Consider the following 14361-nt stretch of genomic DNA (forward strand, 5'->3'; position numbering starts at 1 on the left):
TTTGGGAGTCTGAGACAGGAGGATCAAGAATAAAATATAGGGCTGGGGTGTAGCTCGGAGGTAGAATGCCCTGGGTTCCATCCTCAGTACTGCAAAAAAAAAAAAAAAAATATATATATATATATATATATATATATATATATATATATTATGTGCCAAATACAAAGTGAATAATTTTTGGCATCAGTAATCCATAATTATAGTAAGGAAGACAGACATTTAAATAATTACTATGCTTTTTTGTGTACAAAGTAAAATGGTAGCATAGAGGACATAGGAGTAATAACTATGATAAAGGAGTAAGAAAAAGAGATTTGAGTAATGTTACAAGATAAAGATTTCTACTTAGATTCTTCTCACCATAGCTTAGCTAAAGCAGAAGTAGTACCTTTCACTATTGACCACTTATCATGTGCCTAGCAGTAGTCCAAGGTCTTTACATGTTGGCCCTGTTCTGCATTTGAAGACACTGCACAAAGAAAACAGTTTGCTCAAGGTCTTGCTGTTTGTAAGTAGCTATAGCAAATATTTAAATCTACTACTACATAAAATACTACTACTTCTAGTAACATAACAGCATTTAAGCATTCTAATGCTGGGGTGAACTGAAATAACCAATAATTCAACTTCTTAATATTCATAGAGGCTTCTATAGAGAATAAAGTAAATGTGTTGATTGATTTTTGTTACAGTGAGGAAAAGCATACTTTACTATGTTTCTTACTAAAAACAAGTTTTAAGCACATTTGTATCTTTTTTGTCAAGTTAAATACAAAGTAGATAGACTTCAAATGTATGCTATGAATTAGATTTAAAATATGAAAGAGGATCCCACACATTCGAAGCCAGCCTTAGCTACTTAGTGAGGCTCTCAGCAACTTAGTAAGACCCGTTTCCAAATAAAATATAAAATAGGTCTGGGAGTATAGCCTGGAGGTAGAAAGCCTCTGGACTCCACCCCTAGTACCACCAAAAAAAAAAAAAAGAAAGAAAGAAAAGAAACTTTCTTCCCACTGATTGTTTTATTGCACAAATTGCTAGGTCCACTTTAAAGGGAAATGTTTAGCTTCTCTTAAAACTATAGATATTGAATACCACCAAGGGCAGCCATTAGAAGAGTGCAAAGTTGAAGGACATAAAAACCTTGTTTCCTTATCTCTGAGGGGATTTTCACATTAGATTGGCTAGAAACATAATCTTCAGATATAGTTCTTATGCACATTCCTGACTGCAGAAGGCATTGTTAAAGGTAAGGTTTTTGTTTTTTCCTGTCATCTCATTTTAAACTGTAAATGTAGATATTAGCTGAAGAGTGACAATATGGCTTTTTTTTCCAAATCTTTTTGCAGTAAATTCTGGTACTTAGCACTACATTAGAAATTCTAAGTTTGGTTCTTATTTAAATAACACAGCAGTGTTAATGTGTCTGTAACAGGTAGTTATACTTTAATGTTTGCTTTTACTAGGGCTTGTTTTGATTCATCATTTTTATTTGACTTACTAGCAGCAGTCTGTTAGTTACAGTTTAACTTTCAAGACTCAATATAATTTGGTTTTTGTTAATAAGTGCTATAAACAGTATTATGAAGCTTTTCTCTTTTAATCTTGAAAGGAAAAAAATCCATATCTAAAAAAGCAATCACAAAGAAGAGGAAAACTCTCACAAAGTCACCTCCTGTACCAGAATTTCAGGTAAATGTTTCAACTTTGTCTCAAATTTTTTGTTTAATTTTTCATTTCAGTGTTTATATTCCTTGAGGGATTGGCTGAATTTCAAGAAGTTATCACACAAATGCCTTTAATGCAGTGTTTCTGATAATGTCTTTTCTTGCAAGTATAGATTTAGCCAAGATTTAATCTGCTAGTACTTCACAACTTTTTACCTGTTTTTGTTTCTTAATAGTAAAACAAAAGCCTCTGGTATTTTTTAATATGCTAATCTATACTAAGTTTCATAGAAGTAGCTTAACAGAAGTATATGTATATATGTTTACATATATTCCTTCATGTATGTATAGAGATATATATGTAAATATATAAATGAAAGTTTTCTAAGAACAAATCATAATTTGTACATTGATATTTATAGGTAATACATTCTCACTTATTTGGGCAATATGAAATAGTAGATTTATTATTTTCAAAACTAAGTATTTTAACTCTTAGCTATATATGACTTAGCTATATACTTTAACAGTGACTCCAGAGAGAATATTATTAAAGGTTAAATGAAATGGTCTTAAACTTTTCTACACAAAAGTAATTGTATATATTGCCATATGAATGTTTGAAGTTTTTTTCTCATAGCTAATACTAAGGATAAGCAGAGAATCTCACTTTAATGCTTTATTTTCAATTTCATAAAAAATAAGGTTTCTCCAACAAATGATACTGTCTTTCAAATTTCTTTTAGTGGTGTATCTAATCCATTTCCAAAACTTTCATATTGTCAAACAACATTAAATTGATAATTTCAAACAACATTAATTGATAATATTGTCAAACAACATTAAAATGAATTTGTGGGTCTCAAGTCAAGTAGAGATGAAAATAAAGGAGCCAATAACTGAAAATATTGATAATATCTGAAGTGTTAGAAAAATTCAGAAAATGTGGACATATCTATTTAGTAGAAATCCTATATTGGGGAAGTTGATAATGGGCAAAATTAATATTTTTAAGTGAAAAAATAAATTCTTTAATCCTAGTGTTTGAGAATAGAGTATTGTAATGGCATTTTTAGAATATTGTAATGGATGAATTATAAACATTTTTGTAAAATCTTTTTGTATATAACTTTGGCTTTAGCATACTTAATAAAAGGATTTTGCTTTTAGCTTAGAATCCTTTCTACTATGCATTGCTTATAATGTTTAATACTATAGTATTACAATTGTTATGCTTCCACTGATGTCATGCTAGCCTTTTCTATTTCTCCTACTCATTTTTCCCTCAATCGCTCAAAGTATTAGTCCTGGCAGTAATAAATCTTAGGACAGATCTTGGCCCATTTTTAGTATTTTCTTCATTTCTACATTAGTGGGTACACTTTTTCATGTAGTAAGTAACATGGACTTCACAGAGTGGTTTATTTCAGATGGTATTTATTAGTGAGACATAAAATCAATTCAGTGTATTGCATAACCATTGTTTCTCTTTTAAGCTAACAAAATTAAAACAATGAGTGTATCACATATAGTACTGGGAATATGTGTAGTCATATATATTTTCATGAGATTTGTTTTAGTTGTACATCTATACACAGTGACATGTAAAATGTATTTTTAACTGGTTCATGGACAAAATAAGTTTGAGAAACATTAAGTGATGCTTTTAGTCACTTATTTTCCATTTGCTTACTCAGAAACTTAAGGTCAAAAGTACATGTTTTCCTAGATTGAGCTGTTCAAAATAAAGTCCCCTTCCAAGTTCTTAAGGCATGAGGGGTAGGGAGAAGGTGTGTGGTGTGGGTGTGTGTACCTGGCTGACTAAGGTGGGGCATAGTGTCATGAGAACAAAGGTTCTTATACCTAGTTTGCAATATGAATACCATGGTATTACTTATAAAGAAAATTTGGCAACTATCTCCGAAGGAAATAGGTTATTTGCTTCAAATACACATGTAGTAGAGTAGGAGATATTATTAATCCTTAGTTAACTTTGCAAACTGGACAAAACTTTTGCCCACATTTAAGAATATCAATAATTATATAATAATGAAGTGCATTGATGGTTATGTATAATTATACTGCACAAATACAAATTTAATAAATTTTTTAAAAATTTTTAATTAAATTTTAAAAAAATTTTTAATAAAATTTTTTAAAAGAAGTTCATTTAGCCAGGTATGGTGGCACATGCCTGTAATCCCAGTACTTGGAAATCTAAGACAGGAAAATCACAGATTTGAAGACGCCTCAACAATTAGTGAGACTCTCAACAACCTAGTGAGACCCTATTTAAAAAAAAAAAGGTCTGGATGTAGCTGAGAGGTAGAACATGCCCCTGGATTCAATCCCTAGCACCAAAAAGTTTTTAATTTTTCCAGAAGTTCTAGTAATAAGGTATTTTGCACCTCAGATTCTACAGATTTTCTTTTTGAGTCCTAATACAAAATGAAACCTGGCCGTGGCTTATGTCTGTAATCCTCCCTGCTCGAAAGCCTGAGGCAGGAAGATAGCAAGGTTGGACCAGCCTCAAAAAAGGTGGGGGGGGGCTGTATCTCAATGGTAGAGCACTTGCCTAGCACACCCAAGGCCCTGGATTAAATCCCCCATACTCAAAAACACACATGCACACATGAAAAGTGAAACCTGTGTCTTTTGACAGTGTTTTTGTTGGAAAAGTTAGAAATCAATCTTTTAATTTGCTTCAGGGAAGAATGCATATTTATGTACACACCTAAATCTATAATACCTCATTTTAGGAAAATAATCATCCCACTCCTGTATAGAATATGTACTGGATATATTCAAATGGTGGGTTGGATTTATTTTTTTGCATGTGTATGTTATAAAGACACTAACAATATCCATGTTGGTTTTTTCCTGTGAGATATGTCAGTGGTTCTCAAACTTCAGATAATATAAGAATAATCTGGTACCTTTTTTTAAAAAAATGAAGATCCTGGATTTTATCCTCTGAAGACTTTGATTTAGTGGGTTTTAGTGGGTACCAGTAATCTGCATGGAGGTTAAACAAATGAGTGCTGGAACCAGGTTACTTGAGTTTGAATGCTAGTTCTCTGGAGTGCTAACTCTGCAACTTTAAATTACTTTTTTTAAGTAATTGACTTAACCTCTCAGTGATTAAAATTCTTCATCTGTACAGAGGGGTAATAATAGTAACTACCTTGTTGGGTTGTTGTGAGAATTATATAGCTTTACTAGTTTAGCTATTCTTACTAATTTTTTTCAGATAATCATGTCAGGTGCTTCTGATGAAAAATACTGCACTCTAAGGAAAATTAGTTAAGAATTAGCTTCAGAACATCTATTATGGCTGCGCATGGTGGCTAGTATATAGGAGGCTGAGACAGGAGGATAGAAGGTTCAAGGACAGCCTCAGCAACTCAATGAGACATTTAGTAACCTAGTGAGAACCTGTTTAAAAACAAAAAATATAAAGGGCTTGATGTAGCTCAGAGGTAGAACCCCTGGGTTCAATCCCAGTACCACAATAAAATAAGTAAATAGATCTTGAATTTGGTCTAATAAAAGTGGCACATGGTTCAGCCTAGAACAGTTTGAATAGTGAAAAACCAAATAATATATTTGATAAAAGAGTAAAAACGTATCCTATTCCTTACTTTAGTGTTATGATAGGACAGTTGGCATGTAGGGGACATTCCTGGATTTTCTTTTTTTAAAGTCTTCACTCATTCAAAAAAATAAGGGAAATAATTTTTTGAATGTTTAGAATATTGGTGATTTAAGCTTTTATAGCAAATTTAACAGTACTTACGATTTTGTTACATTGACTATATTATTTTTTTCTCAGTTTTATAACTTAGGAAAGACTTCTAAATAATTGTCCATTTTCCTATTGAAGTTTTCTCCCAAATCATTTAAACTTAATATTTGAGAAAATCTAATAAATTAATTTTTGTACATAATTATGACAAAGTCATAGAAAGTATTTTTAAAACTTTTAGTATGTTGTCTTAAGATTAATTTTGTAATAATTTAACAACCTTAGGAACCATGACTGATTTTCATTGATAACTAAGAAAAATCTCTGATGCAATGTAGACTTGCTCCTGTTCCATGTGTATAATTTATTCTAAAGGCTCACTTGCATGGAAATCCAGAATCTACCTGCTAAGACTTACATAGTAGTATTGTTTTCACACATAAATTCATGATGCTTAATATGAAAAAACTCCATTTTCTAACCAAGGAAGGGACTAAGGAATAATAAGTAATGTAGTACACCTCAAAAAAAACAAATTGGTAAAAAAAAATTGAAATTAGTTTTTAACTATTTTACTGTCTTAATGACCTTTGGTTTAAGTCATTATTTTGAACTGCTGCCTCTTTTTTTTTTTTTTTTTTTTTTCCGGTTCTGGAGATGAACCCAGGGGCATTCTATCTCCTAAGTACACCCCCAGCCCTATTTTTATTCTTTATTTTGAAAACGGTCTCACTGAGTTGAAAAGCGCCTCACTGAATAGTTGAGGCTGTCCCTTGAACCGTGATCCTCCTGTCTCAGCCTCCCAAATGTTGGGATTACAAGCATGCGCCACCACATCCAGCTGAACTGCTGCCTCTTAATATGAGTATTTTCAACATCAGTTTTTTTGTTTTTTTTTTGTTTGTTTGGTTTTTTTTTGTGGGTCTGGGGGTGGAACCCAGGGTCATTAGACCTCCGAGCTACACCCTCTGCCCTATTTTTTTATTCTTTATTTTGAAATAGGGTCTCACTGAGTTGCAGAGGGCCTTACTAAGTAGCTGAGGCTGTCCATGAACCATGATCCTCCGGTCTCAGCCTCCCAAATGCTGGGATTACAAGCGTGCGCCACCACGCCCAGCTAAAACCTCAGCTTTTTGTTTCACTGTAAACATCAGGAATATTTACTTACTCTTAGAGTCCTTTTTAGTTTTTTTTAAATATAATGCCCTGAAAGTTTGTTTGAAGTGCTGGGGATTGAACTCAGGACTTCACACACAATAAACAAACACCCCACCACTGAGCTACATCCCTATTCCAAAATATGTTTTCAGTCATGTAGTAGTAAAAATTATTTTGGTAACTTGGTTGTCAGAGACCCAGTTTTCATAGCACAGTTGATATCCTTATTTGTAGGTTTTGATATAGTCATTATTGCTGGTACTGTGACAATAATAGATTTTCTTCCTGGATAGCTTTAACATGTTAATATAATTTTAGTTTAAATACAGTAAAAATTTTGAATTTGCATCATGTGCTAGTGTTTTGCTTATACTTTTTATAATAATAGGATCTTTTATTAGAATGGGAGTGAATGTAATCCATTTTGTTTAGACCTATTTATTCTTTTCTGCATGGCTTTACTTTGCTTTTAAATATTATCTACCATATTATTTGTACGTTCATATGCTACCTTATGTTCTTTTTGGAACAAGTAAATATCTTCCAAATCAGTTTTCTACCCAAAATGCATAATTTAAATAATTTTAGCAATAAAGAATTATTAATTACATGATTTTTTCTAAAATGTGGTCATGGATTTCTTTTGGTCTCTACTGGGCCTCCCCTCCCTACCACATACATACATATCTGCTTCTTAAGTTGAAGGGTGCATCCTTAGAGCTAGGAGTAGTGGCGCACACTTGTAATCCCAGCATTTGGGAGTCTGAAACAGGAGGATTGCAGTTCATGGACAGTCTCAGCTACTTAGGGAGGACTTTTGCAACTCAGTGAGACTGTGTTTCAAAATAAGAATAAAAAATAGGGCTGGGGGTGTAGCTCAGAAGTAGAATGTCCCTGGGTTCCATCCCCAGCACAGAAAAAAAATTTTTTCATCCTTAAACTATAATAGAGGTTCATTTCGCCGGGTGTGGTGGAGCACGCTTGTAATCCCCGCGCTTGGGAGGCGGAGACAGGAGGATCACGCAGGTTCGAAGCCAGCCGTGCTGGCTTAAGAGACCCTGTTTCCAAATAAGAAAGTATAAAAATAGGTACTGGGAGTATAGCCCAGAGGTAGAAGGGTTTCCAAGAACCCCAGTACCACCAAAAGAAAAAAGAAAAAAAAACTATAATAGAGGTTCATTTGTATTTTGTTTATTTTGTTGTTATGTTTAGAAAGACCGCTTAACAGTATGATATTCTAAGAGGAAGAGTCTTGAGTTCTATGTTTTTCTAATGTCATCTTAGGTTACTTTACCTTTGTTAGTTTTAAGTAGTTCATATATGAATTGGAGATGTGCCTTTTTAGCCTAGGCTAAGGCTTAGACCAAATTACATATTTTGGGTTCCTTTCAGCTCTAACATCTGTGATTTTTATGGCTCTAACATAGATTGTACCAAGTGAAAAGTTAACTCGAGGGAGAGTGTAACTGGCTTAAAAAGTTCTTTCTGGGGAATTTGTAACCTCTTCTGCGTTATGACTGGAAAACTTCATGAGTGTTGGTAGTGTAACCTGACTATAATTGGATCTCCTATGTAGCTTTTCCTTTATCCCTGGAGGCCTGTGCCTCAAGGTTGTTTTTCAAATTCAGGCTAGTGAGGCAGTTTTAATAGTGTTTTACTCTGTTCCAAAATGCTTCTATTAAGGTAAACCTTAGTCATTGGATTGATTGTTATTAAAAGTACCATTGGAAATTAAGTGAAACTGACTGCATACATTCCATAATAAGAGAGACACTGGAGTTGTATCTTGAGTTGAAGAGAGAGCTTTTTAAATTGCATCCTTAAACTATAATACAAACCTGTTTTTTGTTTATTTTTGTTTAGAAAGACCACTTAAACAATATATTCTAGGAGGAAGAGTCTTGAATTCTATGTTTTTTTTAATAGATATCAACTTAGATTAGTTTTAAGTAGTTCATATATGAGATGTACTTTTTTAGCCTAGGCTAAGGCTTATATACCAAAATTACATATTTTTGGTCCCTTTCAGCTCTAATATAAATCAAATGATGTTCCTATATTAGAAAGTTCTGGAGTTCAATTTCATTCTATATGATATTAGGTATATATTAGATGTGTGTATAGAGGATATAAGTATGTAAAGGAAGTATAAATTATGTGAATATTAAGTCATTTCATAAAACTTTAAGTATATACTGTTATTAATATTTTGACCCTCGAGTTCAGTGGAGTTCATGTTTGAGAGTTGTGTCCTTTGTATTAAGGACTGTCTGTCCTATCATTACACACTTGATTCAACATGCAGTCTTTCATGTTTTTATACTCAGTACTCCATAGTACCAGAATGTTTTAATAGCCATGATAATTTATACCTGATAATTACTTAGTAACATTCTACTCAAAAGGTGGATTGCAGATTGTACCTAGGAACTTGCTAGAATTGCAAAATTCAAAGTCTTATGTGGAACCTACTAAATCAAAAACTGAGCCAGGTGTAGTTCTCCCTGTGTACCTGTGATACCAGTACCTGGGATGCTGAGACAGGAGGACTACAGGTTCAAAGCCAGTCTCAGGCTGGGTGTGGTGGCGCACACTTGTAATCCCAGCACTTGGGAGGCTGAGACAGGAGGATCACACAGGTTTGAGGCCAGCCTCAGCTACTTAGTGAGGCTCTCAGCAACTTAGTGAAACCCTGTTTCCAAAAAAAGTATAAAATAGTTCTGGGAGTATAACCTGGAGGTAGAAAAGCACCTTGGTTCTACTCCCAGTACAAAAGAAAAAAAAAAAAAAAAAACAGTCTCACCACTTAGCAAGATCCTGCTTTAAAATAAAAAAGGGGCTGTGGTGGTAGCTCAGAGGTAGAATCCCCCTAGGTTCAATCCCCAGTACCAAACAAAACAAAACTATGTTTTAGCAAGATCCACTTGCAGTTCTTATACACTTTGAAGTTTTGAGAAACACTAACTTGAAACAACTTACTAATTCATTGAGCCACTTAAAATTGTCATTTAATATATCTATTTTATTTTTTGGCTTAAACAACAGAAATTTACTTTCTCAATTTTGGGACACTACAAGTCCAAGCTCAAGTTAATAACAGCTTTTATTTTTCCTGAGGCTTCTCTCAGGTGACAGATGACTATCTTCTTGCTATGTCCTTGTGTGAAGGGGTAATGGGTTCATTCTTTACCTTAGGAACTCAGGATCAGAGGAGTCTTCGGTAGAAAATAATCTCAGCATGTGCTTCCAGTCAAAGAAAAGTGTTAATTTAGAAAATTGGGAGGTACATGTTCAAGGGAGAACACAGGCTGTCTCAAGAGGAAGACAGCCTTTAATATAGTTCTGTAGCTGTGAAAATAATTCATGGTTTGCCTTCAAAATGGTGTTAATCTGTTCCCTTAGATGGAATATAGATATTGTTGATTTAATGGCTGATAATCAAAATATCTTCAGGTTTTTTTTAGGATGGGTTTAGTTGTAGGAGTATATGTATGTCTTCATTGTTCCTGTAAGGTTCTACAAACTTCATGCAAAATATCACCTATTCCTTGTATAGTGAGACAACTAAAGATACAAGTAAAAATTCCTCTGAGCTTTGCCCTGTGTGTAAGTGAGAAGTCTGTGCTATGATATTAACTAATACAGCAAGTTCAGTGAAAAAGGATAGCCATCTGCAGGTTCTGGGACAAATTTGACATAGCTATCTTAATAGCAGATTATACTACAAGGAGTTTAGTTCTCACTGAGTACTTACTAAGACCCTGCTATAGAGCCAGCATTGTTCTGTGGCTTTATAGACATAACAGGCCATCCAGCTGTAGAGGCGCTTACCTGATTGGCCAGTCCATTGTGTGACCCTGAGTGTTTCTTTCTAACCAGATTTGACAGATTGGGGTGTGTGATTTCTAGTAAGTATCAGCGGTGCCCTCCCACTACATCACTGTACTGTTTTCTACTCTGAAATTGTTTAATTGGTTTTTGTTTTGTTTTGTTTTGTATTGGTTTTTTGCTTTGTTTGGGTTCTTGCTGTGGTGGAGATTGAACCTAGTCCTTTGCTTATGCCCGATCACTGAACTACACCCTTATCCCTAGATTCGTTTACTTTGTATTACTTAAGTACATATTTTCCCTACTTTATCAATTCTATGAGTTTGAAATTGTGTAGATATTTCTAATAAGTAATTGTTAATACTATAATATCCATGATTTTTCTTAATTAGGTTGAACCATATTTCTGCTTTTGTAGATCAGAAGCATATCAGTGATTTCATATGCTTTAACCTAAAATAAATAATAATAATACAGGAAATGTAAGGAGTTACCTATCTCCTATTTGCCACCCAATAAGGAATTATTTTATTATAACCCACTTTTTAAAGACTATACAGTATAATAAAATTTGCAACAAGGCTTTTAATCTGAAACTTTCCTCTCTGTGTAGTTGCCTTTTTGTTTCAGAGGTCTTCTATTAGTTTTTCACACTAAATGTTTTAAATGTTTTTAGGAAAACTAAATATTTTTAGGAAAAAACATTAGGAAAACTAAATGTTTTTAGGAAAAATGTTAAATATATTGAACTTAGTGGACAAACAGTATAATTTCACCAGAACTAAAATGTAGTTACTAATATTTTTGTTAATGTTGCTGACATTTCACTGTATAAAACTTGAGTAATTAAACCCAGCTAGTTCAGTTATTAATAACTAAGAACCGATTGTGGGCCATTTGCCAAAGCTACCAAAGTAAAATAAAATGTGCCAAACTATTATGAAAGGAAATAGATGCTATCTGTGAGGGCAGTTTTATTAAGAACTACTAAGTTTATATTAAGAAGGTATACTTAATTTTGTTTACATCTTTGAATGTCACACATAGTTGAAATATTTCTTTACTAGTATTCCCAACAGCAATAACTAAGGTTTGCTAAATTATATAGCAAACCCAAAGTAAAGGTAAACTGACAGTTCTCCAGGGGTGCCTTTATTCACCTACTTGGGGACTGTTAAAGTATTTCTTAAAGGCTATTCAGAAATCTGTGAATCTAGGGTGAGTTTCCAGATCTTTGTCATTCTGGACTGAGACTTAATAATGTCTAGAAAGTACCTAGATTATAAAACAAACTTAGAGCCGGGCGTGGTGGCGCACGCTTGTAATCCCAGCATTCGGGAGGCTGAGACCAGAGGATCATGGTTCGTGGACAGCCTCAGCTACTTAGTGAGGCCCTCTGCAACTCAGTGAGACCCGGTTTCAAAATAAAGAATAAAAAAAATAGGGCAGAGGGTGTAGCTCAGTGGTAGAATGCCCCTGGGTTCCATCCCCAGACCCGCAAAAAAAAAAAAAAAAAAAAAAAAAAAAAAAAAAAAAAAAAAAAATTAAAAACTAAATAAATAAAACAAACTTAAAGGTGGGGATGTGGGATAAGATGAGACCACCAGTGTTGAAATTTCAGCCTATTTTTTGATAAACTAAGCCTGAAGTTCCTACATCATAATAAATAACAATTGCGGAGCTTTTCTTGCTTTTACTATTGCAAAGAAAAATAATTTATTGTGAATTCAGTGTGTGTTAAAACAACTTCTGTTGCCACATTTTGGGTGTTTTATATTATGTGTTATCAAGCTGTGTTTTTGTGTTTTATTTTAGCTTATTTGCACTAATCTTGATGAACTCAGGGAATTAATCACAAAAATCGAGAATGAACTCAAAGATCTGGAAAACAGTAGAAAAAAATCGGTAGGTGTTAATCCAAAAGTTCTGTCTATTGTTCTCAGCATTAAAATTTATTCCTGACTTTTTTCTTAAGCCTTTTAAAAATCTTGTTCTTCTGGATTACATGAAAATTTACAATGAAAGATAGAAACATGTTTTATTTCTCCTGTGTGGTCTAGTTTTCATTTTTAGTACATAAAAATGGTGCCGGGGAGGTAAATTTAATTTTGTTTGCCTTGCCTGGTCTATATCAGGTATAATTTTAGATAATTCCCAATTTATGCATTGGTTATTTTCTGAATGGTAGTTTTGAGATAATGCTTATCTTACAAATATTCTTAATTAATTTTATGCTTTTAATGGTAGTTTATTTCATAGTTACATAAAATTTTATTTAAGTCTAACATAAAAAAGATATAAATTGTTTAATCAGACCCCAGATATTTTTATTCTCACCAATGTGACTTTTTAAATTACTTTTATCAGCTGCAAGATTTTTTTTACTAGCTTTCAGTATATATTCTGAATTTATAATTAATCCTTACTTTCATTTTCTAATTTTTTTCCATTGTTGAGAGACTACAGTCTAAAGGGCGTTATATTTATTCTCTCACTTGGTTAAATGCTAATTTCTGTTCTTAATATTAAGTGAGTAATACCTATATAACTGGCATTTTATAGTTGGGTTCTGTCACAAATTTGAAGCACAGTAACGCACCAGTTTACATGGGCAGGGAAAGCTTTAAAGATTGAAGAATTAGTTACCATTTTTTTAAAGAATCTCGTGTGTGTGTGTGTGTGTGTGTGTGTGTGTGTGTGTGTTTTACTGGGGGTAGAACCCAGGGGCTTTTACCTCCAGGCTATACTCTCAGACCTATTTTATACTTTATTTGGAAACAGGATCTCACTAAGTTGCTGAGAGCCTCACTAAGTAGCTAAGGCTGGCTTTGAACCTGTGTGATCCTCCTGTCTCAGCCTCCCAAGCGCTGGGATTACAAGCATGCCCAGCTCAAAAGTCTTTGTTTTTTATCTTAGGAATATCATGAAACCACTTCCATATTTTTGTTCATAAACATTAGTATAAATATGTATAAAATATGGCTAGAAATTCAGCAAGTTTAATATTAACAGATTTGTAATGGTCAAATTGCGTGTTATTAGGAAAGACATATTGGTAGCACTCTGAAGGAAGGAAGACTAAAACACAATAAAAGTATAACCTGAGGGTTTTTTTTTTTTGTTTTGTTTTTTTTTTTTTTTGTGGTACTGGGGTTCCTGGAAGCCCTTCTACCTCCGGGCTACACGCCCAGACCTATTTTGTATTTTTTTTATTTGGAAACAGGGTCTCTTAAGCCAGCGAGGCTGGCTCCAAACCAGCGTGATCCTCCTGTCTCCGCCTCCCAAGCATGGCATTACAAGTGTGCGCCACCACTCCCGGCTCCACTTGAGGTTTTTTTAATACCAGATTAAAAGAAGTCTTCTTTATGGGATACCTCTGAAAGAAGAGTTATAATCTAAGAGTAAAATAATGTTTGTAATTATAGTCATAAAGTAGCAAGAAAACATCCTGTCAATATACTATAGAAGAAAACTGTATGCTACATTTTAGCAATTTTTCCATTAATAATGGATTAGACTCTTGTTAAACCTGTATATTTTCTTGTATACTTTAGGTTTCTGGGAAGTCTCTCAGGGTAGAAGATTGATTAATAAATTATAGTATTTTTATTTATTTCTAATGCACAGTTTTTAAGCATAGTTTATTTAAGGACTTAAAACATATATTGGATAAAAAAAAGACTTTTGCAAACATCCTTGGGTTATTCTATAAAGCCATCCACCTCACTGCCATTGGTGAAGTGGAAGTGAGGTATGAGCATACTGCCTGTCCCCACAGGACCAAGTAGAAGAAAAATAAAAGCAAACTGCAAATATCTGACATTGTAGTCCTTGAGGGTATGCTTATGAGAGAATTTGTAATCTGTATAGGGTGTAACTGATTAGATTTTGCATCTCCAAACATAATTTATCCATGGCAACTGTATTGTGTTAATTTTAAAACACGTTTTGTACCCTTCAGGA

General features: G+C 33.5%; 1 protein-coding gene across 1 annotated transcript in view; it reads left to right on the top strand.

The window, feature by feature from the left end:
* BRD10 (bromodomain containing 10) overlaps positions 1–14361 on the top strand; it is a gene marked incomplete at both ends in the record, with an annotated part of 92249 nt that overhangs the window by 50623 nt on the left and 27265 nt on the right. Inside the window, 2 exons of the mRNA XM_080709565.1 lie at positions 1613–1692; positions 12214–12303. Coding sequence (XP_080565691.1) covers positions 1613–1692; positions 12214–12303 — 170 coding nt within the window. The remainder of the gene's footprint in view (positions 1–1612; positions 1693–12213; positions 12304–14361) is intronic.

Source organism: Muscardinus avellanarius, assembly GCF_963383645.1.
Source record: "Muscardinus avellanarius genome assembly, chromosome: 13".
Lineage (NCBI taxonomy): Eukaryota > Metazoa > Chordata > Mammalia > Rodentia > Gliridae > Muscardinus > Muscardinus avellanarius.